At 37.3% G+C, this 20965-nt stretch overlaps 10 protein-coding genes and 1 non-coding gene across 11 annotated transcripts; 3 read left to right on the top strand and 8 right to left on the bottom strand.

Annotated features, from left to right (window-relative positions):
- Positions 1-895: 895 nt before the first annotated feature.
- On the top strand, positions 896-1363 carry RHIMIDRAFT_197328 (uncharacterized protein; the record flags this gene model as incomplete). Its single annotated transcript, XM_023606195.1, has 1 exon — positions 896-1363. A coding segment is annotated over one exon (468 nt), but the record flags the coding sequence as incomplete, so codon positions are not given.
- A 1519-nt stretch (positions 1364-2882) lies between these two features.
- Positions 2883-3307, bottom strand: RHIMIDRAFT_289041 (uncharacterized protein; the record flags this gene model as incomplete). The annotated part of the gene is made up of 2 exons (XM_023613611.1): positions 3073-3307; positions 2883-2997 (listed from the first exon to the last, which is right to left on the bottom strand). Exons 1-2 carry the CDS (start codon positions 3168-3170, stop codon positions 2883-2885), a joined length of 213 nt encoding a protein of 70 aa, XP_023469889.1. The 5' UTR covers positions 3171-3307.
- Positions 3308-5958: 2651 nt separating this feature from the next.
- On the bottom strand, positions 5959-6230 carry RHIMIDRAFT_192532 (uncharacterized protein; the record flags this gene model as incomplete). The annotated part of the gene is made up of 2 exons (XM_023605973.1): positions 5959-6058; positions 6103-6230. Coding segments are annotated over 2 exons (228 nt in total), but the record flags the coding sequence as incomplete, so codon positions are not given.
- A 498-nt stretch (positions 6231-6728) lies between these two features.
- On the bottom strand, positions 6729-8214 carry RHIMIDRAFT_233781 (uncharacterized protein; the record flags this gene model as incomplete). Its single annotated transcript, XM_023608030.1, has 4 exons — positions 6729-7437; positions 7471-7791; positions 7842-7985; positions 8039-8214. 4 exons carry the CDS (start codon positions 8212-8214, stop codon positions 6729-6731), a joined length of 1350 nt encoding a protein of 449 aa, XP_023469887.1.
- A 523-nt stretch (positions 8215-8737) lies between these two features.
- RHIMIDRAFT_58492 (uncharacterized protein) lies at positions 8738-9850 on the bottom strand. The gene is made up of 3 exons (XM_023615435.1): positions 9710-9850; positions 9382-9654; positions 8738-9317 (listed from the first exon to the last, which is right to left on the bottom strand). Exons 1-3 carry the CDS (start codon positions 9749-9751, stop codon positions 9090-9092), a joined length of 543 nt encoding a protein of 180 aa, XP_023469886.1. The 5' UTR covers positions 9752-9850; the 3' UTR covers positions 8738-9089.
- Positions 9851-9950: 100 nt separating this feature from the next.
- RHIMIDRAFT_233779 (uncharacterized protein) lies at positions 9951-10468 on the bottom strand (the record flags this gene model as incomplete). Its single annotated transcript, XM_023608029.1, has 2 exons — positions 9951-10363; positions 10414-10468. The coding sequence occupies 2 exons, from the start codon at positions 10466-10468 to the stop codon at positions 9951-9953; spliced, it is 468 nt and encodes a 155-aa protein (XP_023469885.1).
- Positions 10469-10545: 77 nt separating this feature from the next.
- RHIMIDRAFT_307581 (uncharacterized protein) lies at positions 10546-13451 on the top strand (the record flags this gene model as incomplete). Its single annotated transcript, XM_023614530.1, has 4 exons — positions 10546-10728; positions 11935-11991; positions 12384-12490; positions 12546-13451. The coding sequence occupies exons 1-4, from the start codon at positions 10614-10616 to the stop codon at positions 13449-13451; spliced, it is 1185 nt and encodes a 394-aa protein (XP_023469884.1). The 5' UTR covers positions 10546-10613.
- Positions 13452-13608: 157 nt separating this feature from the next.
- Positions 13609-16213, bottom strand: RHIMIDRAFT_197058 (cysteine--tRNA ligase; the record flags this gene model as incomplete). The annotated part of the gene is made up of 6 exons (XM_023606165.1): positions 13609-13946; positions 14005-14170; positions 14244-15389; positions 15445-15570; positions 15627-16067; positions 16124-16213. The coding sequence occupies 6 exons, from the start codon at positions 16211-16213 to the stop codon at positions 13609-13611; spliced, it is 2307 nt and encodes a 768-aa protein (XP_023469883.1).
- An 840-nt stretch (positions 16214-17053) lies between these two features.
- Positions 17054-19961, bottom strand: RHIMIDRAFT_58442 (DNA repair helicase). The gene is made up of 10 exons (XM_023615434.1): positions 19925-19961; positions 19770-19869; positions 19635-19712; positions 19241-19579; positions 19065-19181; positions 18765-18985; positions 18501-18708; positions 18158-18441; positions 17364-18102; positions 17054-17313 (listed from the first exon to the last, which is right to left on the bottom strand). Exons 1-10 carry the CDS (start codon positions 19927-19929, stop codon positions 17104-17106), a joined length of 2301 nt encoding a protein of 766 aa, XP_023469882.1. The 5' UTR covers positions 19930-19961; the 3' UTR covers positions 17054-17103.
- Positions 19962-20022: 61 nt separating this feature from the next.
- RHIMIDRAFT_58440 (uncharacterized protein) lies at positions 20023-20314 on the bottom strand. Its single transcript, XM_023615433.1, has one exon. It carries the CDS (start codon positions 20277-20279, stop codon positions 20094-20096), a length of 186 nt encoding a protein of 61 aa, XP_023469881.1. The 5' UTR covers positions 20280-20314; the 3' UTR covers positions 20023-20093.
- Positions 20315-20584: 270 nt separating this feature from the next.
- On the top strand, positions 20585-20658 carry RHIMIDRAFT_t11. The gene has a single exon. It is a non-coding gene; the product is annotated as a tRNA-Ile (tRNA).
- The last annotated feature ends 307 nt before the right edge of the window (positions 20659-20965 follow it).

Raw genomic sequence — 20965 nt, 5'->3', positions numbered from 1 at the left:
ATTACTAAATGGCAAGACAACCTATCACCAGAGTCCCTGAGGCACTTGAGCTTCCCTTTGGTTCAATCGATTGTTCAACTCCGATACTTAAAAGACCATCTACTCCAGATAGTACGTTCTCAATGTGCAACTTATTCTCAGCACCTCTCACCGTGACGTATGGCTCTATAATAAAATGTTTTGTTTTCCTACAAAAAAAAAAAGGAGGTCACTTTGGACACCCCCATTTCAACGTCATATCTGCATTAAGTACCAACAGCGAAAGATGTTTTTCTACTCTTGTTATTGTTAGACTCTTTTGCTAGATGGTTTGTCATATCGATGCCAGAACTGTTCAAGGCTAGAATCAGCCTTCTTTCAAAGACAGTAGAATGCTAGACTAAAAAGGTTTGAACGAACGCATTTTAAATTTAGACCACCTTTCTGACCGTGACATCTTCAAGTGACCTGTTGCATTACTTTTTTAAAAATAAATTCATGGCCCGTTTGAAACCTATGCCCCTTTTTTGAGTACAAGTTTTTCTTGGACTTTTTTTCATAAGAAATGAATTTTAAAGATTTACAATACTCGATTGGCAAATTTAAAACAGATGTTCAGTCTCAAATAGCCAAGAGCAATCCTATGCAGAAACAAGATACCAAGAGTTTGTCCATGTGGATATTTCACGAACGAAACGACTTGGCCTCTATGCGAACTTTATCCTATCAACGAGCAGAAACAAACAGGGCAATCCAGCAATGGGTTAAGGATGAGATAGCAGAGAATAACTGTGAGGATATAGAGGTAAAACATGTTTTGCCCTGATACTGTTTGACTTTAACTTTATGTGGCAGGATATTGTTGGTAATAAACTTGTTCAACTTTTAGAAAAACAAGTGGAACTTGAGCAGGAATATGCAGGTAAGCAAGATACACACAGACGCACTGTATTTAAATAAACTTAAACATTCATATGCAGCCAAATATCAACAATACCGCCAAGCGATCAAATCAATCCGAGAACGAGAAGAAAAATTATCAGATGTACGGGAAAAGAAACGCTCGCTCCAGTCACGCATTGCGAATCTAACAAAGAGCAACCCCAAGTCACCAAAGCTAGCTGAATTTCAAAAAGAGTTGAAATCATTTGAACATGATACATTAGAGAGCGAGCTTGATTTAGCAAAGTTCAAACGATTTGCATTAAAAGAAGCATTCTATTTGAGATTCAATGCCATGTATGCATTTGCTGAAAAAACGGCGATTGTGGCAGGATTTGCTAAATACCTGGTTGATCTGATCGAGATTGATCAATCCAAATATGATCAAGGACCGCAAGCAGCCGTGATCATAGCCGATGCATTGAATGCGCTCGAAAACTGGGCTCCTGCAGCTGAAGACGAGAGAGTGACAGCGTTAGATAATAGACAAAAAGGAAAAAAGCCATCAGTAGATGTGCCACACACGCCTGCGAGTAGTTCAGATATTGAGCTCGTAAACACACCGCCCTCGGCTCCTCCCGTGCCTGAAATGCCTCATTCACCAGAGCCTGAAGCAGCTGAACCACCTGCTCTGCCACCACGTACAACGCCCACAGGCTATTCGCCACAAGAGGTTCAGCAAGTGACGAGCGACGTAAAAACTCAGCATGAAAATGAAATTGACTTGGAACGCATCGATCTTTATGATGCACCACCACCCGCCTATGAACCACCTCAGTCTTCTCCGTTGAACGCCGATCGTCCTGGATCATTTTACTCGCCTTACCAGCTTCATACTACTGTGCCACAGACAGCAGCCTACTCTCCTTCTCCTTCTTCGTCTAAGCCATCGCCGTATCCCCATCATCAGCCTTCACCATACCAGGGCCATGCATCACCTTATTACGGTACACCGTTACAAGCACATGCGTCACCTCGCCCTTCCCATGTACAAGCTCAAGCTTCATTTACAGCTGAATCACCTTATGCACTAGATTACCACCAGTTGTATCGACAGGCAAGCTTTCACCACCAACAACATCAGCCTCACTACAGGCCCTATGAAGAATTTCAGCAGCGATTCGTAATGGACGCAGGTGGCTTTAGAGTTCCACCCCCGCTGACTGCCGAGGAAGAAAAGAATCGACTGGCTCAACATTACGAGAGACAAGACAAAGTAATGGATGAGGGTGCTTTTATGGGATCCAATAAAGAATCTGTTGAAGAAGAAGAAAATAAAGAGAAATAAAAAAAATAACTTTTTATTTAATAGTGTATGCTTTTTGATTTGTTTTGTGGCTTTTTTATGAGAATGTATAATACAATGAAGGAAAGTGGGGTATATGTATGTGTTTTTGATGATATTTAATGAAGATTAACAACGACGTGCATCCATTCATGATGTTTTGTAGCGAAATGTAGATTAATCCACTTGTGTACAAATGCTCCGTGAATTCGAACCAGCAAACGTTCAGAGCACATGGGACAAGCACGATAACAGTACTTGCTTTCGAGCACAGGCTTATCGAGCAGATCGAGCATACAATAAAACTGAGGGGAATAAAGAAGAAGAAAAAGTAGTGTATTTATACATGTTTGATGGGAAACTACGAACCTGTGATCGTTTGTGTTAGGTATTGCACTTTATATAAATAAAATGCGCTCTTTTTTTTTCGTAATGTATGCGGGTACCCTTGAAATAAACAAAGACCTCGGACCTTGTGTATTCATCATCTGATAAATAATAGCGTGTAACGAGAGCACTGACCTTTGTCATTCATAATTTTGTAGCATGATTCTTTAGCCCCATGATATTTAGCCAAAGTCGGTACTCTGAGCAGCCCTCCTTTATTATATTGCAAACATCAAAAATAAATGATGTAATAAAAAAAAAAACATGCTTTATTTACAATGATTATTATTTATCGGTGCTGTTGTTCAGAATGCTTGTGTTGTTCTCTTTGACGGCGAGCGTCATCCTTTCTCTCCAAGATTTCTTTATCTTCAGCTGCCAACTCTTGGTCAATACGGTTATCTCTTGATTGAGTATTGGTAACACCATGTTTATGCTGTTCTTTATGCGCAGTTTCTAGTTCACCAAAGGTATCATACCTTTTATCATGGCCAACATGGGCTCTTTCATAAGGACGACCGCTCATTAAGGCAGCTTCAGCATGAGAGATTTGAGGTTTGCGATGTTGTTCAGTCATTGTTTTGTAGAATAAAAAGACGTAAAAAAAAAAAAAAGATAAACGTGAGGAGTTTATTTATATTCTCTTTAATCGCAATATGCACACATCATGATTATATCATGTTTTGAAATTCATGAAATAGTAGCTCTTTATATCAATTCTGAGTTTCATGCAATGCTTTATAGAAATTCAATCTTGACGTTTCAGGATTACCTATTTCCACTAACTTTTCAAACCTTGGTAACAAAAAGTCTAATTTTGCCTCCTGACTTCTATCAACCAAAACAATACAACAGACACACAAGTGTCTTCACTAATGATTTGAATATCTCCTATAATGTCTTTTTATATACCCATGAAAATCAAGAGCTCTTTTGTTCAAAATGACTAAACCAAGACAGAACCCTCACACACTGTTTTCCTGTTATACTAAGATTATCACCACGAGATTCATCCCACACTCTCGCACTTCCTCTTTCTTACAGACAACATCTATAGAGAATGATATAGTTTTTATATCCTTTCAGAAATCTCCGACTCTTCAACCAGATTCATTTGGTAATCAATCAAGAAACATCCAATCTCTTTTGAATATAATGCATTATCTTATTCAAGAGCTTGTAACCATTATCTACATATTAAAGCTAATAATTAAAAAAACTAATACGAACACGAGAATCAACCTATCTGTACTAGCAAACTCCTGCTGAGTTCATCCTAATTTCATCACCTTGGCGTAACTCTGACCAAATACGCCGACTTGAAGACAATCCAATGCAGATAGGCTATTGTAATTACCCCTCTGAGAATCAAAGTTTTCAGTAAATCCATCTTTTTACAAATGTTCGAGCACATTTTAGATAATTTTGCTCACGACACAATTGGATCGCGTAAACACGCAAGAATGATACTTATATTATGATACTATTCAGTCCAACAGTACACTGTCCAATTACATTCCAGTTGTAGAGTCTAAGTAAATAAACCGAGAAAACCGATAGTACGGATGGTATGGATGTGTAATGAGTTGTATTGCTCAGCGGAGGAAGGAGGAGAGGTATAGGACCGGGCAGGGACTAAGATGCTGGATAGTACAACTATTGGAAGGACAAAAGAGGGTGGTGGTTAGGGGCTTGCAAAATGATTTAGAGGAGATAGAGCTTACAGAGATAAGAACGAGGCAAGAAGCAGATAAGAGAGAATGAGAATAGACTGGGAAGGTCTAAGGACAGAAGCTATACTGTGATAATTGACTAGAGCTTTATTAGATAAAGATAAATGGGTATTTATACGAAAGTTAGGAATGTAATATATTAAAAGAATTAACTAGTATTGTTGAGTTCTTAATTAAGGGATGCTCAGGACGTCAATGTTATACATGAGTTCATATTTAATCGTGACAGGATGGTAAGGATGGTACGGACTGTATGCACCTCAGTGTGTTTTATTGCTTTTCTTAGACTTTTGATATTGAACTATTATACTTTTGCCACTACCATAAGATGCCAACTTTCCCTGCACAGCACTTTCTTGCCAGCAGGCACTTTAATTCATTTTACCAATTTTCTTTTTCATGTAGCCTATGACAAACTTGATTGCCTCACTACTGGGATTCATAAGTGTTTTCTCTTATGTTTCTCTTGCTAGAGCTAGCTATCGGAAGTGATTACTTCATAGGCCTTACACCTTCGTATTTTTTTTTTTTATATATTGCTCAGCATCGATCCTTGGCATGTTCTTTTGAGATGTTCTATGTACTTCAGGCCATTTTCAACATAACGTAGTATTTGTGATATTGTTGAGCAAATATTTTCAACTCGGAGACATAAGAATACAACTAGATGAAATGATTTAGGTTGTCTTAGCCATCGCCTTGATTGTGATTCACGATGGACACAAAATAAGTCGTAATTCTAACACTTAGCAGATCATACAAAATTATCAAGGTGATGCGCCTGCTAGAAACACCCGTCGTTGGCTAAATATCCTTGAATATTATTAACTTGATTTCCGAATATCTTTTATGTGTCCCCTGTCCTGTTTTTATATTTGAAAAGCGAATGTTTCAGAATAGAGAGAAAGAGATTTTATCCTTCTTTTCTTTATTGAATAACGCAAGCCTACAAAGATGTACGGATCAATGAATAAAGTGGATGAAATGACGCCATAGAGTGGCTGACATATAAGACATTTATGCTTCTACAAAGCTATCATACAAAAAGTTATTTTTCAAAGATAACAAACAAATGAATACTAAAACATACTTTTTTGAATGTCGTTACCTGACTGTAAAACGGTTTTCCGATAGAAATGCTATGCGTCTAACCTGACTGAATGTTTTTAAACGAAAAAAACAATCTCACCTAGATGCTCTCTCAGTAAACTTGAAACGGGGCAATGACGTCTGAGATGTTTTCTCTGTATTTACTTGACTTGGCTTATTTGTTTGTTTGCCCCCTTTTTTTTCCAATTTGAAAGCAGTGTTATCGATTTTGGACATATGGTTACTTTAGCCTGCTTTTTTATGCGATTCAAAACATGCTGGCTTTTTGACGATCAAAAAAGATAATAGAGAATATAAAGAAATAATTTATTACTGTCTTTTATCGTTGTCTTTATCGTTCCGAATCCACGATGGTATAAAAGATGCCCATTTATCACTCTGAGGCACTTTTGACCAGACTGAAGAAAGGAAGGACTCTTGCTCTTTTTGAATAGGATGGCTCGTTTTACTTAACAACGAGGCAACCATGGAAGTTGATGTATGTTGTATATTGTCAATTGTATGTCCATGTTGATCAAAGAAGGGTTGTATAGTTTGATAATAGAATACATCGCTGCCCTGTGTTTGGGGTAGTATGAGCCATACCACGAAAATAAGTTTCAAATGAACATAAAGGGGTAACCTAAAAACTAGGTGAATAAACATAATTTTTGCATCATCACTTACCAACTCAAAAAGAGGTCAGTAAAAGATTCAATAGCTAAAAAGGATAAGCAGGATACCCAAAAGATCAAGAGTGAGTGAAACTGTTGCTCCTGATTGGATTTAATAGCCTTATATGTAGCATAACAAGGATGAAACTGTAGATAATGTAACCTTACGATAAAATATATCAAACGGAAAACCATATAAAAATATAAAAAAAGCAGAAAGTTTCCAAATGTACAAAAGGTGTCATGTGACATGTCTTTATTTATTTACAAACATAAAAAATATTTAATTTTCATGCAAATTGAGATTCATCAAAGTACTTTTCAATATTGGAAGGTTGATGGATATGTGTCGATTTATAGAGCAAAGTATTGAAAACCCTATCAACTGACTCATGTTTATTTGCTGATTTAAGCCCCGTTTTAACGCAAGTTAATCTTGGTACATTAGTAGTAATCATTGATGTTTTATTTACAAGTTCTGGTTGAACTTGTTTCATCGCTTTAAGTAGCATAGGTTCAAGATTTATCATTTTAGAGAAAATAGAGAATTAGGCTAAGGAAAAAAAAGAATTCAAAGAAACGCCCCTCCCTTTTTATTATTTCGTTTCATTCATGCAGCCTAAAAAAAAGCAATGCAGGTCAATGTGTCACGTGGCTCATCATCACTTGAATTGCATCCAATGTACCAAACGCACCGCAAAAGATGCCCATGCTCACTGTCAATAGACACATCATCCAGTCATACCATTGTAGCTGAGGCTTCAGTTTGATATAAAATAAGATGGGAAGAACAAAAGTCAAGATATCAGTCACCAATGTACCGACCAAGTTCATGAGATCAGAGAATCGAAATGGCACTAATATGGCAACTAGGCCGCAACCAACCATTTCTGCCGCTCGCATCATCAGCCTTTTCCATTTTTGTCGTCGCTGTCCTTCAAAGGGTAAGGTGAAGACATAAAGATAAAAGGGGACTGTTAATAGGGCATGCAAAGTCATGACGAGCATGGCAACGTGCTGAGCTGCATTACTAGGCAAACTGGCGTAGATGGGTGATTCTACTTGATCACCGTAGACCCAATAGCCAATACAGCCTATTGTAAAGTAAAATAGGCTGATTGTACATGTTGAGACCAAAAGAACCTGAGGCCAGCGCTTTGGCATCCGCATAGACTGTTCCAAGTGAGGGTAGATGACATGGCCGCAATACGAAAAACTAAAGGTACTGAAGGTCATTGGCAGATTCTGCGGCACGACCACCGCATGGTTCGTACCGGGTGCTTTCTTCATATCACTTATAATACAAACGATCAGTATAAAACAGACGGTAGCCATTGACGCAGCAAAGCTATAGAAAAGCACATATTAGTTTATATGTCACTGTTGGTATCTGTGTCTATCACAGCTTTTCATAAGCACTTTAGTTTGAGTAGGTTGCCTGAGATATGAAACATCCTTCATGTGCCGAACACAAAAGAAAGGAATACCAACCAAGATACAAAGCATCCAGACACATGTCCTACGATGAAACCAGACGAGCTCGTAATCCATCAGGATTTGTGACAGGTTTTCACTCGCCATCATAATGTAAATGGTGGGTGTAAGAAAGAGCATGAGCTGAGAAAAGAGGAAACCGATGATACTACCTGGCTTACCAAAGGCAGCGTATCCGATATCTGCATAACCTGTAAGTCTTTTGCCACTACAAAGTTGTAAATAAAAAGAAAAAAAATCAAATAACGAGTTACTTACGGTATGGCATAAAGACATCGGATGAGTAGGACGCCAGTGTAATGAGACATGACAGCGCTGGTAAATAAAAAGAGCAGCCCAATCCATCCTGATCGACTTAAAGCATGAGCAATGGCTAGAATACCTGTACCAGCGACGACACATCTATAGAATACATAAGATAACATCTTTATTAAAAGAGACATTCGATAAATTACATGATACTAAACAGTGTTGATGTGTTCGATACATGACCTTTTTCATTTAGATCGTCCTTGTCCTTTTTATCAGCACCATCTTCAAGCTCTTCCGCTATACTCTCTTTCTCTTCTCTAGTCTCGAAATTGACACTAGCCGAGCACATGTAAAGAGAAGCAGGTGCCGATTTAGACATTGCGTATAAACTTGGCCAGAAATGAATAATAGTAACAAAAGCGCTCGTACTTATATATCCAAAGCGGCAAACTAAGCGGCAATTTTCTTATCATAAGTATGCTATCTTTGTGCTGCGATAACGAGTATCATATAGATTTATAACGCCTGTTATCGCTTCAAGGGCCTTTAATACCAGATTTTAATATGATATAACAAAACACTCGCTCAAGTTTACTTTGTTACATTCTATTATATTTAAAAAATTAGTTAGTTGTATAGCTTCACTTTTAATTTAAGCGAGAGTATCCCCTCTCTCTCTCTTTTACCACATAAGTGGATTAATGTATATACTTTTCAGAGAGAAAAAGTATCTGGCTACAATAGTGTAGCATATTTTTATAAAGCTTCTTTTATTATTCAAGGAACTCTTAAATTATCTTTTGTACAATTGGTAAAGAGGAAGCGTCTATGTTGAACTAAATAAAGCGTTAAAAATATTAAAACAAGAACGGCATTTTGTATTATAAAGTAATATAATGATAACTTCAGGGAGAGAGGTACTTCTGACATTAATTAGTAGGACCAGTCCTTACTTATATATGGCCTGGGACTAAGGCGATCATATTTACCCAGCAATTTTGTAAAAGATCACGCGTTGTTGAATGTATTTAAAACTTTTACGAGACATCTCTTCAAAGAGCATTAATAAAAAAACAGCTGGAAATAACACCATACAATTCGGCAATAGAAGCACTATGTGTTGATATTACCGAATACTAAACCACATCCAAAATCACACAAGTGTAAGATGTGCATAATCTATCATGATAATGTCGATCTCGTTATCCCACCGCACGCTTTTTTATTATCATAATTTATTTCAGTTTCCTTTGCTTAATTCTTTTTCTTGGACTTTTTATCAGTAGAGCCATTAGACTTTTCAGACTTGTGAGCATGTTTTTCCTTCTTATTCTTCTTGGTCTTCTTTTCTGGTTGTTCTTCAACAGGACTTTCCTTACGCTTTGCCGTAACATTCTCCTCTGCGTTAGACAAGGTAGTCTTGTAAGAAGCGTTTTCCTTTTCGAAACGCTGCTTTTCCTTTTCAGCTTGCATTATAAAAGGCTATATAGACATAGATTAATACTCACAGTCGCAAATACGCGTATGCTTTGAACATTATACTTGCCATCTTTTCCTTTTCTGATAGTTTGTTCCACATCTCACCTACAAGTTTAGCTATTTCAATAGCCTTCATATTAGGATGTTCAGCAGCGACCTTGGGGCGTACAGCTTGGGTATAGAGCATATAGCTAGACAAGTTACGCTTAGGGGCGTTAGGATCCTTTTCGGCCTTCTTTTTGACTGTCTTGGTATCAGCAGCTGGAGAAGCGGTGGCACCAAATAGGAGATCAGCAAAGTGATGAAGACTACCAGTTAATTGGTCAATAGCTTTGTGAAGCTGATGAACAGAAACTTTGTTTAGTTTAGTTTATTTTATAAACAACTACATTTACCTCTTGAGCCTTTTCTGCGTGGTTATTATTTTCAGTTGGCATAAGTTCTAATAAAAGAAAAAAGAGGGGGAGAAAAAATATAAAAAAGAAAGAAGAGCAGAAAGAGAAAGCGACCTGCCTGCGTGCTTTTCCCTTTCTCTGTGTGGCTCCTGCAATAATTTTTAAACCAAAAAAAAAAATTTCTAGCCGGCCACTGGCGGCCCCGGGCTACTGTTAGTTCGCCCTTGAGAAAAAAAAATTGTCAAAGCGATTTATTTAATTCCTGTAATTGATCTGCAGTGACCCGAAGATCGTAGCTGAGTAAACTTAAGAAACTTCGTTCCATGCTGTTTATCTCTCGTACACTGTATTGTCGCTGAATCATTTCACAAACACGTATACTTGTCAATGAATTGAGATCAGAGAGATATTTAGAACTGGTGAGGACGGAAGCAAGAAATAATCGATAGGGTGTATCGTAAGCACCCTTGGCTGTGGAAGGTAATTTAGTCTTGAGTCGCGTCAGATAAAGAAGGGTGATCAATAAGATGGGTATAGGTAACTTGGATTTCTCTATAAAGTTATTGACAAACTCATTTAAAGGAGGTAAAATTCTTTGTTGATCTTTGCAGTTTGAACACGGTAATAATGTATCCACAGTGACTGTAATGTATGCTAAAGACATTACCATAAGCATCTTTTTTATATACACTTTTTTTTTTTACCAAGCACAGAGTCTCTTTTTATCTTATTTGGGTTGCCTTGGTTACTAATTGACATAAAGATAAAGAAAGAAAGGAAAAAGAAAGAGAGAATAACATTTACGTTTCATTATCACTTTAAAGCAGAAATAAGGGGTAAAAACAGCCAAAGTCAAGCAGAGAGAAGGTTGAGTAAGGATGAGGATTGCTTTATTTAGTAAAAAATGATTGATATACCAATCAAAGCCCTTATCTGGTTATCAATAAAACATGTGATAATAACATTAGTTAGTAATAGTAGTAGTATCGACAGTGGTAGTGGTAGTATCGGTAGCAGTAGTAGGTGCAGTGGTAGTATGAGTAGTATCGGTAGCAGTAGTAGGTGCAGTGGTAGTATGAGTAGTATCGGTAGCAGTAGTAGGTGCAGTGGTAGTATGAGTAGTATCGACTGTAGTAGTAGGTGCAGTAGGTGTGGTATCAGTATTAGTAGTATCTGTAGTAGTAGGTGCAGTAGGTGTATTAGGCGAAATAGGTTCATCAATTTCAACAGTTGCAATAGCTGGTTCAGGTACTTCGGGAGATTCAGCCAAGACTTCAACTACCTCAGCTTCCTTCTTCTTTGGTTTCTCTTGTTCATTAACACCTCTCTCTGTTGATGCCTTCTTGGGTGCTAAAGAACGATAAACTTCAGGTAAATTTTCTTCAGGAATAAACTTGGTCAAAGAAGAGTAAAGCTCATCACTAGGACCATAAACAATGAATTTATCATATTGATGATTGAGCTGTCTTTACTTACTTTGAACAAACAACAAACTTCTTGACAGTTGCTTCAGATAACAAGGGGCGGATCAACTTGAAGATGGTACTACATTAATATATTAAATATGCAATCATCAAATTTATTTTTGTTTATTATTTACCTTCCCCACCAAGGAACATTAACAAAGAATTTAACAGCCTAACATAATAACAGCAATAACAACAATTAACTCTACGCCTACATATACATTGTTTATACTTACCAAAACCTCGGGGTAATTGTCTTGCATAATTTTGATAATTTCTTTGGTTGCAGCCTTCGCGTTGGCTGTCCTACCAAACATCGAAGCTCCTTTATAATCATGAACGACGATCATTGAATCCACATGAATAAAATCAATATGCTGAACACACTTCTCCATCAACTGAACTCTCCAACGAATAAATCTAAATAGAGCAGGTTATTCAAAAGTCAGTTCAATACACTATCTGATTTTACTTGTCGGGGTCAGCAAATACTTTGCTTTGATCAATGTCTCCATAGAAATTATAGCACACGGGTCGATTTTCCTTATCTGTCTTGTACAAGTAACCAACAGAAGAAAAAAGGGAATCATCAAAACTTTCGTCTAAAAGATCATCTGCTTTAAAGCTTTTACGCCAAATCAATGTATCTGTCAACATCTTGGTAGCTTTGACCAAATCCATATCGCTACATAATATGAATAACTAATTCTCAATTCATTGTTTATACTCTTACCGAGCTCTCAAAAATTTGACTAAAAGAACATTCAGACGATCATCCGTTGAATCCTTGTCAAGAGGAACTGTCCATAAGGCATAGTTTTCAGGTACTTGAGCGTTCTTTAAAATATCAGGTAAATTAGACTTTAACTTGGTGACGGCTTCTTTTTCGGCAGAAGTCAATGGTTGCATGATGATTAATTTCTTACAAATAAAACAAGTAACAAGAGAAAAGAGAAAAAGAAAAAAAAGAACTCCTCTCCTTTTAGAATACCGCAGAAGGAATCAAAAGTTCTCCGTATCGCCGATTGAACTTTGAAGAGAATCGCGTCAAAAAAATTTTACAGTTTTTGACGCGTTCGTCAGTCACGAAAAAGTATTTAAATGCTTTATTTACGCAGCCAATTTTTTTTTTCTTTTTTTATAAAATATTTCCCCTTCTTCTTTTTATATAAACATGTCTATTGAAGCTACTACACAAAAGATTCAAGCATTGTCTTTAGACAAGAAAACCGAAAGACATCCTGATGATCAACAAGAAGAAATCCTTCGTGAAAACACGAGACGATTCTGTTTGTTTCCCATTAAATATCACGAGGTAAGGCGCCCAAAGACATATAGTATGTGTACCATTTCTTACTTATTGTATTCAGATCTGGCAATTCTATAAAAAAGCTGAAGCTTCCTTTTGGACAGCTGAAGAAATCGATTTGAGCAAGGATCTTCATGATTGGGAAAACAAAATGACCGAAAATGAACGTTTCTTTATCTCTCGTGTCTTGGCCTTCTTTGCTGGTTCAGATGGCATTGTTAATGAAAACTTGGTTCAAAACTTTTGTGATGAAGTCAAGATTCCTGAAGCTAAATGTTTCTATGGCTTTCAAATCATGATTGAAAACATTCACGCAGAAACTTACAGTCTTTTGATTGACACTTATATCAAAGATAACCAAGAGAAAGAAATGCTCTTTTCTGCTATTGACACTATCCCTTGTATCAAGAGAAAGGCTGATTGGGCCTTCAAGTGGATTTCCTCAAACGGTTCCTTTGCTGAGCGCCTTGTTGCCTTTGCTGCTGTCGAAGGTATCTTCTTCTCTGGTTCCTTTGCTTCCATCTTTTGGCTCAAGAAACGTGGTTTGATGCCCGGTTTGACATTCAGCAATGAATTGATCTGTCGTGATGAAGGTCTTCATACTGACTTTGCTTGTCTTTTATTTACCCACCTTCGTAAGCGTCCTAGCCAAGAACGCGTCAAGGATATCATCTTGGAAGCTGTCAGCATTGAACAAGAATTTTTGACGGATGCTCTTCCCGTTGCTCTCATTGGCATGAATTCTGCCTTGATGTGTCAATACATTGAATTCGTTGCTGATCGTCTCATGGTTGCTCTTGGGTTCGACAAGATTTACATGGCTACTAATCCATTTGACTTTATGGACATGATCTCTCTCCAAGGCAAGACCAACTTCTTTGAAAAGCGTGTCTCCGATTATCAACGTGCTGGTGTCATGAACAAGCAGCCTGCTGAAAAGACCTTTACCTTAGACGCTGATTTCTAGAATCTTTGATTTCTATACTGCAATCACTACCCACTATTACTACTACTATTCTAGTACTACAATTATCCTTTTCTTCATACATCCACCAAAAACTACACATTGTATATATCACATATTATCATCACCCTTACATTATAAAATAAAAAAAAGTATGAACTTAAGATTTATTATTAGTTTCTTTTAAATATTCCTCATGAAGTTTCTTTTGCATTTCATATTCCTTGACTAACTTCTTTCTTCGACTCTTGGCCACTTCTTGACCATCTTTGGTATGTGTAGGAATACCTTGCTCATCAAACTGTGAAAATTCATCAGACTGCTTGAACATGTCCTGAGGAGCAACTTTGCCCTTTTCTAATCGTTCTAAACGTTTACGCTCACGTTCAGCAGCAGCAGCGGCCTTCTTGGCTTCCTTTTCAGCGGCAATTGCCAATTTTCTTTCACGCTGCTTTATGAGTTCTTCACGAGGAACAAGCTTTACCAGCGCGGTACCGTCTACCGAAAACAATGAATAACCGCAATCTATCTGATCAAGATATCATCTTTTCTTTACCTTCCTTATCGTCCAAAGAAACACCAAGATCCACTAATTGGTTATCACGAAGTGAATCACACAATTTCAAGAACTCGGTATGCTCAACCTTTTGGCGAGCTCCTTGACGGACTTGATCTCTAAAAGTGGAAAGGGCATGCAGGTAAGGCATCAATAATTCTTCGGCCTAAGTATTAGATATCAGATATGTGTGATTGCATGATTTTTTGTTTTTCTTTTTTTTAAAAAAAAAAACTTACGTTCTGGTTTGCAGTGCCAGAAACGGCGCCTAATCCGATATCAACACCTTGATCCACAACACCAAAGACCTTAAACATGGATGTAATCCATTTAGCAATCTTGCTGAGCAAGTGTGTATTGACAGCCTTGGCGCCACCAGACATGTACTTATTTGTCTGATTGATCATGTCCATAATTTCGTCCATGGCCACGGGGGTATTGATAGAATCACAAAGTGCGGCGTGTACAGCCTCCTGTTTTTCCGAGAGAGTTTGAAGAAGCTCCTTTTCAGCGTCTCTAAATCGGTGAGTGATAGCGCCATCAGGCAATTCATTTGCACCGCGGGATCCATCCACCTTGACTTTGTGAATGAGGGCTTTAACATTGTCGAAAAAGTTCTTGACCGTCTGTTCAACCTGAATTGTTTCGTCCATGCTTGTCCTCTTAAAGTCCATCTTGGCATCCCATTGATGCTTGAGGAAAAACAAACGAAGCTGACGCGCTGAGTATGTCTTGAGAGCTTCTTGGATTGTGATAAAGTTCTTTAAGCTCTTACTCATCTTTTGACCTTCTACGTGGAGATGACCGGCATGCAAGAAGTAATTGACCCATTGCTGGCAGTCATAATAAGCCTCGGACTGAGCCAATTCATTGTCGTGGTGAGGAAAGGCCAAATCGATACCGCCACTGTGAATATCCATGTTTTGATCAAGAACAGCGCTAGCCATGACGGAACACTCAATGTGCCAACCAGGACGACCCTGTGACCAAGGTGAGCTCCAGACAGGCTCTCCAGGCTTGGATGCCTTCCAAAGGGCAAAATCACTAGGGTTCTTCTTGCCTTGGAGCTTGCTACCTAAACTGCCTTCACCATCCTCGATCAAAGCGGTATCGCCCTTGGACCATGGTTCAAGTTTGGCATAATGATGACCATTGTGTCCATCATATCGTGCAGTGTCAAAGTAAACAGAGCCGTCAGCAACATAAGCGTATCCGTTGTCGATAATCTTTTGGATATACTCGATAATCTCTGGAACATATTCGCTCACACGCGTTTGAATATCGGGTGCACGTACATTCAGAGCTTCCATATCTTTAAAGAATTGATCTTCCCAGTAAGCGGGTAAATCGCGGAATACTTTGGGGTCGTTGACTTCTGAACCTTTCTATAAACGGATGCGTCAATTTCTCTTCCTTTTTCTTCCTCTTTCCCTTCCTTACCCTAACATCTAACCATGCAGACAATGTATCTTGTGATGCATCCAAGAGTTGATCTGCTGCCTCTTTTGTTTTAATGCCTTTGGATAATTCTTCTTTTGCTTTTTGAATAGCATTGTAGGACGTGGACTAAGAGGGGAGGATTGTCAAGCTCTCATTACTCTTTCTTCTATTGTTATCATTACCAATGCACTATAAATCATTCTGAATTTTTCATCCGCAGCAACAGCCTTTGTGATTTCCTCAGGTGTCATCTTATTTACAAATTCTGGCCAATTTGTAATAGCCAACTGCTTTATTGTCTCATCCAACTTCTTCAGCTTGGTTTTGGCAAATTCAGTCCAGGCCTCCTCTGTTTGTTGAACAATAGCTTCATCCAATGTCTGTGTCTCCTTTTTGAGGTTATTGAAAAGATACTGCTGACGAGCTCTCAAGATAATTTTGTCATCGATATCTGTAACATTCTGTACAAAGAGAACGTCGTATCTAAAGTAGTCTTGAAGAACACGGCGAATGATATCCATAGTCAAGTAAGTACGTGCGTGCCCCATATGAGAGGCATCATAAACAGTAGGTCCACAATTGTACCATGTCACTCGACGACCTGATTGAGGAATGAATTCTGTCTAAATAAAAAAAAAAATAAGTTTTTTACAGCAATAAAGTCGAGGTGAATGCATACTTTGGTTTTGGTAAGAGAATTCTGAAATTTAAGAACAGGTACAGTTTTTGCTTTAGGCTGTATCCAAGGAGGCTGTTGTCTTGATGTCATTCTGATGGAACGAGAAAAAGAGTGGAGCGTAAAACAGGTAATACGCATATAACAAAAAATTAAAAATCCTTTTGTCCTCCCGAAACTCAAAATGACATACTATGGTAGTGGCTTAGCCGTGAGTCAGGTTGACCTTTTACACAAAAAAAGGTACATCGGATCACGAAAAAGGATTACTGCGCCTTTTCTTAAAGAATCATATCATAATGAATCATTCTGTCGCCATAGGAACTATAGTTCTAGTCTTTCATAGTATATGCTCTATATGGTCAAATGTCGTTGGATAATGAAAATCACTGCTATTAGCCAATGAGAATCAATGTCAGTTAACTATCCGCTGATACCTTGGCTGGCTGCTTGGAGATAGACCTCAACTATCTCTATTACGCTGACTCGATCTTACGTTATCAAGTGCAACGTTGCTCACTAATACATGTAACATATTTGATATCATGGACAAATACAATAATCATAAAAGGTTATACTTCATCCTTATGGTAAAAGCAACAGCATAACCCAGATCGTGAAATGAACAGTAAGGTCAATGTCAGGAACGAATTAAAAGTTTTTCTTCGTGAATCCAGGAACCGTTAGTCAATCAAATAAAGATTAGTCTCAAAGAGCACTTATTTTGTCTTTGTTTTGAGTCATATTTATCATTACATAATACAGTCAAGTCAGCAACGTCCTGCTCTCTTTCTCTCCATACGTTTGAACAAATTGCTTATCATTTGCTGTATCATTTCCTAAGTAAAATGACTTTGATATAACTACTAGATATCTCTTAGCATCAGACAGCAAGTATAATAACATTAAGAGAGCATTCACAAACACTTATTTGCTCCTTCTACTATTCATTCTTTTATCCATTTTTATTTTAATAAACTAGTTTAAGTCTGCTTACTCTTGTGTCGTTCTATATCTTTAACTGTCCACAAGGAAACTCCTGTTTGGCTTGACTCATAAGGTTGCGCCATTGTTCTCAAGAACTTCTTTGCAACAACCACTGCCATATCCGTTGATAAATTGGTAGATGCATCTGTCACATATTGATTAATCCACTTTGGTAATTTGGCCCTTTTATCAGCTCTTGCAAACCTCTGTTTAAAGTATTAGCAGACAGTTTCTTTTTTTTTTTTTAATCACTTGCCTTATCTGCAAACACCATCAATCCATAATCTGTTTTACCTCTTAAAACTCTTCCGACACACTGGGCTGCATGTCGCATTGCATCAAATGTCAAAAAGTCATTCTCCCGAATGTACAGATTATCTCGTAAATACTCCAATCTAGCTTTCAAAATACGTGATTCTGTGTACTGATAAGGTATACCAAACATGATGACAGCTCTACCGTAGTTGTGATCAAAATCAATACCTTCTGACACTTTACCACGAGCAACAGATAGTAAGATAGCACCACGGCCATTATCGCATGCTTTTCGATAATTGGCAAGTGCGAGACTTGTTTCGGCTGCATCAGGCGTTTCCACAAAGATGAGTTTATACTTCCAAGCTTCATTCAATATACCCATATCGTTCCACATAGATACAATCGACTCCATGTAAAGATAGCTTGGAAAGAAACAGACAACACCATCAGGTACAATCTTGGCAAACTCTACCATGATTTGACCAAAATTACGAACAACAGCTGGATCATTTCGAACCTCAAACTTGGAACTCACTGCGACTTGATCAGACCCTCGGGTAATGACCATAGGAAGAAAACAGTTTCTAGTCAATGTCATTGCATAACTTTCTTGAACAACAGCTTCAAACTTGAGCATTTTGGGATACATATCTAAGGGAGATAAAGTACCAGAGGTGATAACCACCGTACGGAATCTATCAAAGACTGGCTTGATAGCAATAGACGCGTCTAAACATCTATAGTTAAAAATGGTCAGTTACAGTTGGTATTTTCAGTCTAACTTTTGCCTACGTGAAATGGAGTACTGGGTTAGGTATAGTTGCCGTCTCAGTTTCAAATGGCTCTAGAATGAGTAAAAAGCCTTTGTCATAAGTTGATACAAGAGTAGCAAAGCCAGCAACCTTTTGAAGACTAGAAAAATGCTCTAAATCTGTAAGTTCAAGTGTTCTTACTAGACTTGACAATCGTTCAGCACAGAATCGTAATGGCTTTCTTTCAATATATGTCACGTCCTTTAAATGTTGTAAAAATGATGTGGGTGTTTCTGCTACAACGTGCATCACACGAAGACGTGTCTTTTTAAAAGAAGATATAGTTTTTAATCTTTAGGCAAATTAGCAGTTATTTCTTTTACCTTCAAATATTCAATAAATCGCCTTAAAAACGCTACAAAATGCTCTGCTCGTCTAATATTACCAGGAACTGCTTCTTTTAATAAATCATCTGGTAAAACAGGACTTGCCATAAATGTATCCTCGTCTCTTGCTGTACTTGCATCCCGCAATCCTTCGACAAGCTTGGTATATTCGTTTTTTAATCGTTGAGCGTCAGTCTTTTTGATTCTATAGATAAGTTAAGTTATTTTGCAGCTTTAATTACATTTGTATGATCTACATACTCTTCGATTTTTTCTGACAGTATACCTATGCTCCTAGCGCTTGCATCTAGCATGGGACGCGTCAGATCAATACTGAGAGATTCAATACAGACATTATCAATATTGTGTGCTTCATCAAATACGACGATACAATCTTTTGACAACTCTCTAGATACAAGCTCAGCTACTTTTGGATCGAGCATGTAGTGGTACGAGTAAATGATAACGTTAGCAAACGGTATCTGTTATCATTAAGAGAGAGAGAGAGAGAGTGCAGCCCGTCAGAAATACATAAGCTATGACATTTTTTATGAAACTTACTGCTCTTCTCACGAGGTAATAAGGGCAGTATGTCATTTGTCTGCCGTAATCTTTGAGGTCTTCTAACGTATAAATGCCATTTGGTATAGGATTTGGAGAATTAGCTGCCTCTAATTGCTATTATCGTAAAGCACATCAATCTTTTGATGCTCTTTTCTATCTAAATGTAAAATTACCTCATAAAAATCGCATAGCGGCACAGGTTGATCTATATCCATTGGATCATCTGTTTGTTGCTGTTCCTCAGCATTCTTCTTTTTTATCACCTTTGAGCGAACCCAACTAGCTGTTAAATTTCTGCATTTGGAATCTACTGACTTGCCCTTTCTTTCCTTTGAGACGATCGGGTTCAAACACAGATTTTTACGCGATGTAAGTCCAATACCGAAAAAGTCTTCTTGAAGTCCTTGATTTCTTCGATACTTCATCAAACGCTTCAACTCTCCTAATGCTTTATCGATTTCTGGTACTGTACGCGAGCAATAAACTAACTTTCTATGTTTTTCAGGATATTGCTGGGTGTATACATAATCAATAACAATGTCAGATAAACCTCTTTTTTGTTGTTACCATTTGATATGCAACAATAAGAGATAATAAAGAAACTGTTTTTCCAGTTCCAGAAGGCATTTCAAGAACACAATGTCCCTAAGGAGGGCTTTATTAGTCCTTATAATAGTCATTTCTAAAATCAAATTATTCTACCTCTGCATCAAGTGATCTTTTTAGATCACACATGTACTGATATTGTTCCGGGTATATTTTATCGTAAGGAAAGTGTACAATAAGGTCGTCAATGTTAAAGCTAAATACAGTTTAATTTCAACAAGGAGAGTAATGAAGCTATCATTATTATTTACATCATTTTATATACAAATCTAACAGCTTTTCAAAAAGGGAAAAAAAAAGCAATGCTCCTACTACTACGCTATTTTGTGTGTAAAAGTAAAATTACATCCCCGCAAGTACATAAAACTAGATTACTGTTTTCAGAAAACTTATTTGGAATGAAGAGAAAAATGACATTATTTATCCATCTTGCTTCCGACAATGTAAATTACTGAGCTGTAGTCGAGCTTCTGGTTTACTGTTTATTCTTTTGCATTTTCTCATAAGACTGGAAAAGCTAACGAAGGAAAAGAAAAGAAAAAGAGAAAATTTTGGTAATTTTTCATATCTAAATTCGTTCATTAATAAAAAAAATTCAAGATGCATTAGAAATTTGCGTTTTCTATTCAGTAATCTCCAGCAGTAGTTATAATTTCGTATTAGATCTAAAATATATTTTTCTTTAAATGTACTTCAATACGCTTGATTTTATTATTTAGTTGCAATGCAACAGAGAAAAAAAAAACAGAAGAGGAATTCGTAAGAAAACATTTGTGAACATTTATCACCAACTCGAAGCAAGTCAACAGTGTAATTTTCAGCACGAAAAAAAAGAAAGAGGAGGAAATACTGAAAAAGTCACGTGATCTTTAAATTATATATAATTTAAAAATCTTGCTAGAAAGCAAGGAGGTCGCTTAGCTCAGTTGGTTAGAGCGTGGTGCTAATAACGCCAAGGTCGCGAGTTCGACCCTCGTAGTGACCACTTAATATTGTAAATCCCTCTTCCTTTAGGGACTTAGGATTTCATTTTTAAATTTTTCCATTGTATGGGGTGCGCCTAGGGGATTTTACTGCATTGTCATACTTTTGTATTACATTGATACCCTTTTTGGTATCTTATGCTCTGCATGTCCAATGCAAGTTTTAATGATTTATCATTTATCATTTATTATATATATATATATTATATTGCATATTTAAACAGTATAAATATCCCCAAATTATTCATAAAATAAACAATATCTAAGAATCATCGTATCTTCAGATCACAATAACTTCTATTTTATCTT

Source organism: Rhizopus microsporus, assembly GCF_002708625.1.
Source record: "Rhizopus microsporus ATCC 52813 unplaced genomic scaffold scaffold_2, whole genome shotgun sequence".
Taxonomy (NCBI): Eukaryota; Fungi; Mucoromycota; class Mucoromycetes; order Mucorales; family Rhizopodaceae; genus Rhizopus; species Rhizopus microsporus.
Note: the sequence above shows the minus strand (reverse complement) of the source record. Positions and strands in the feature narration are given on the sequence as shown.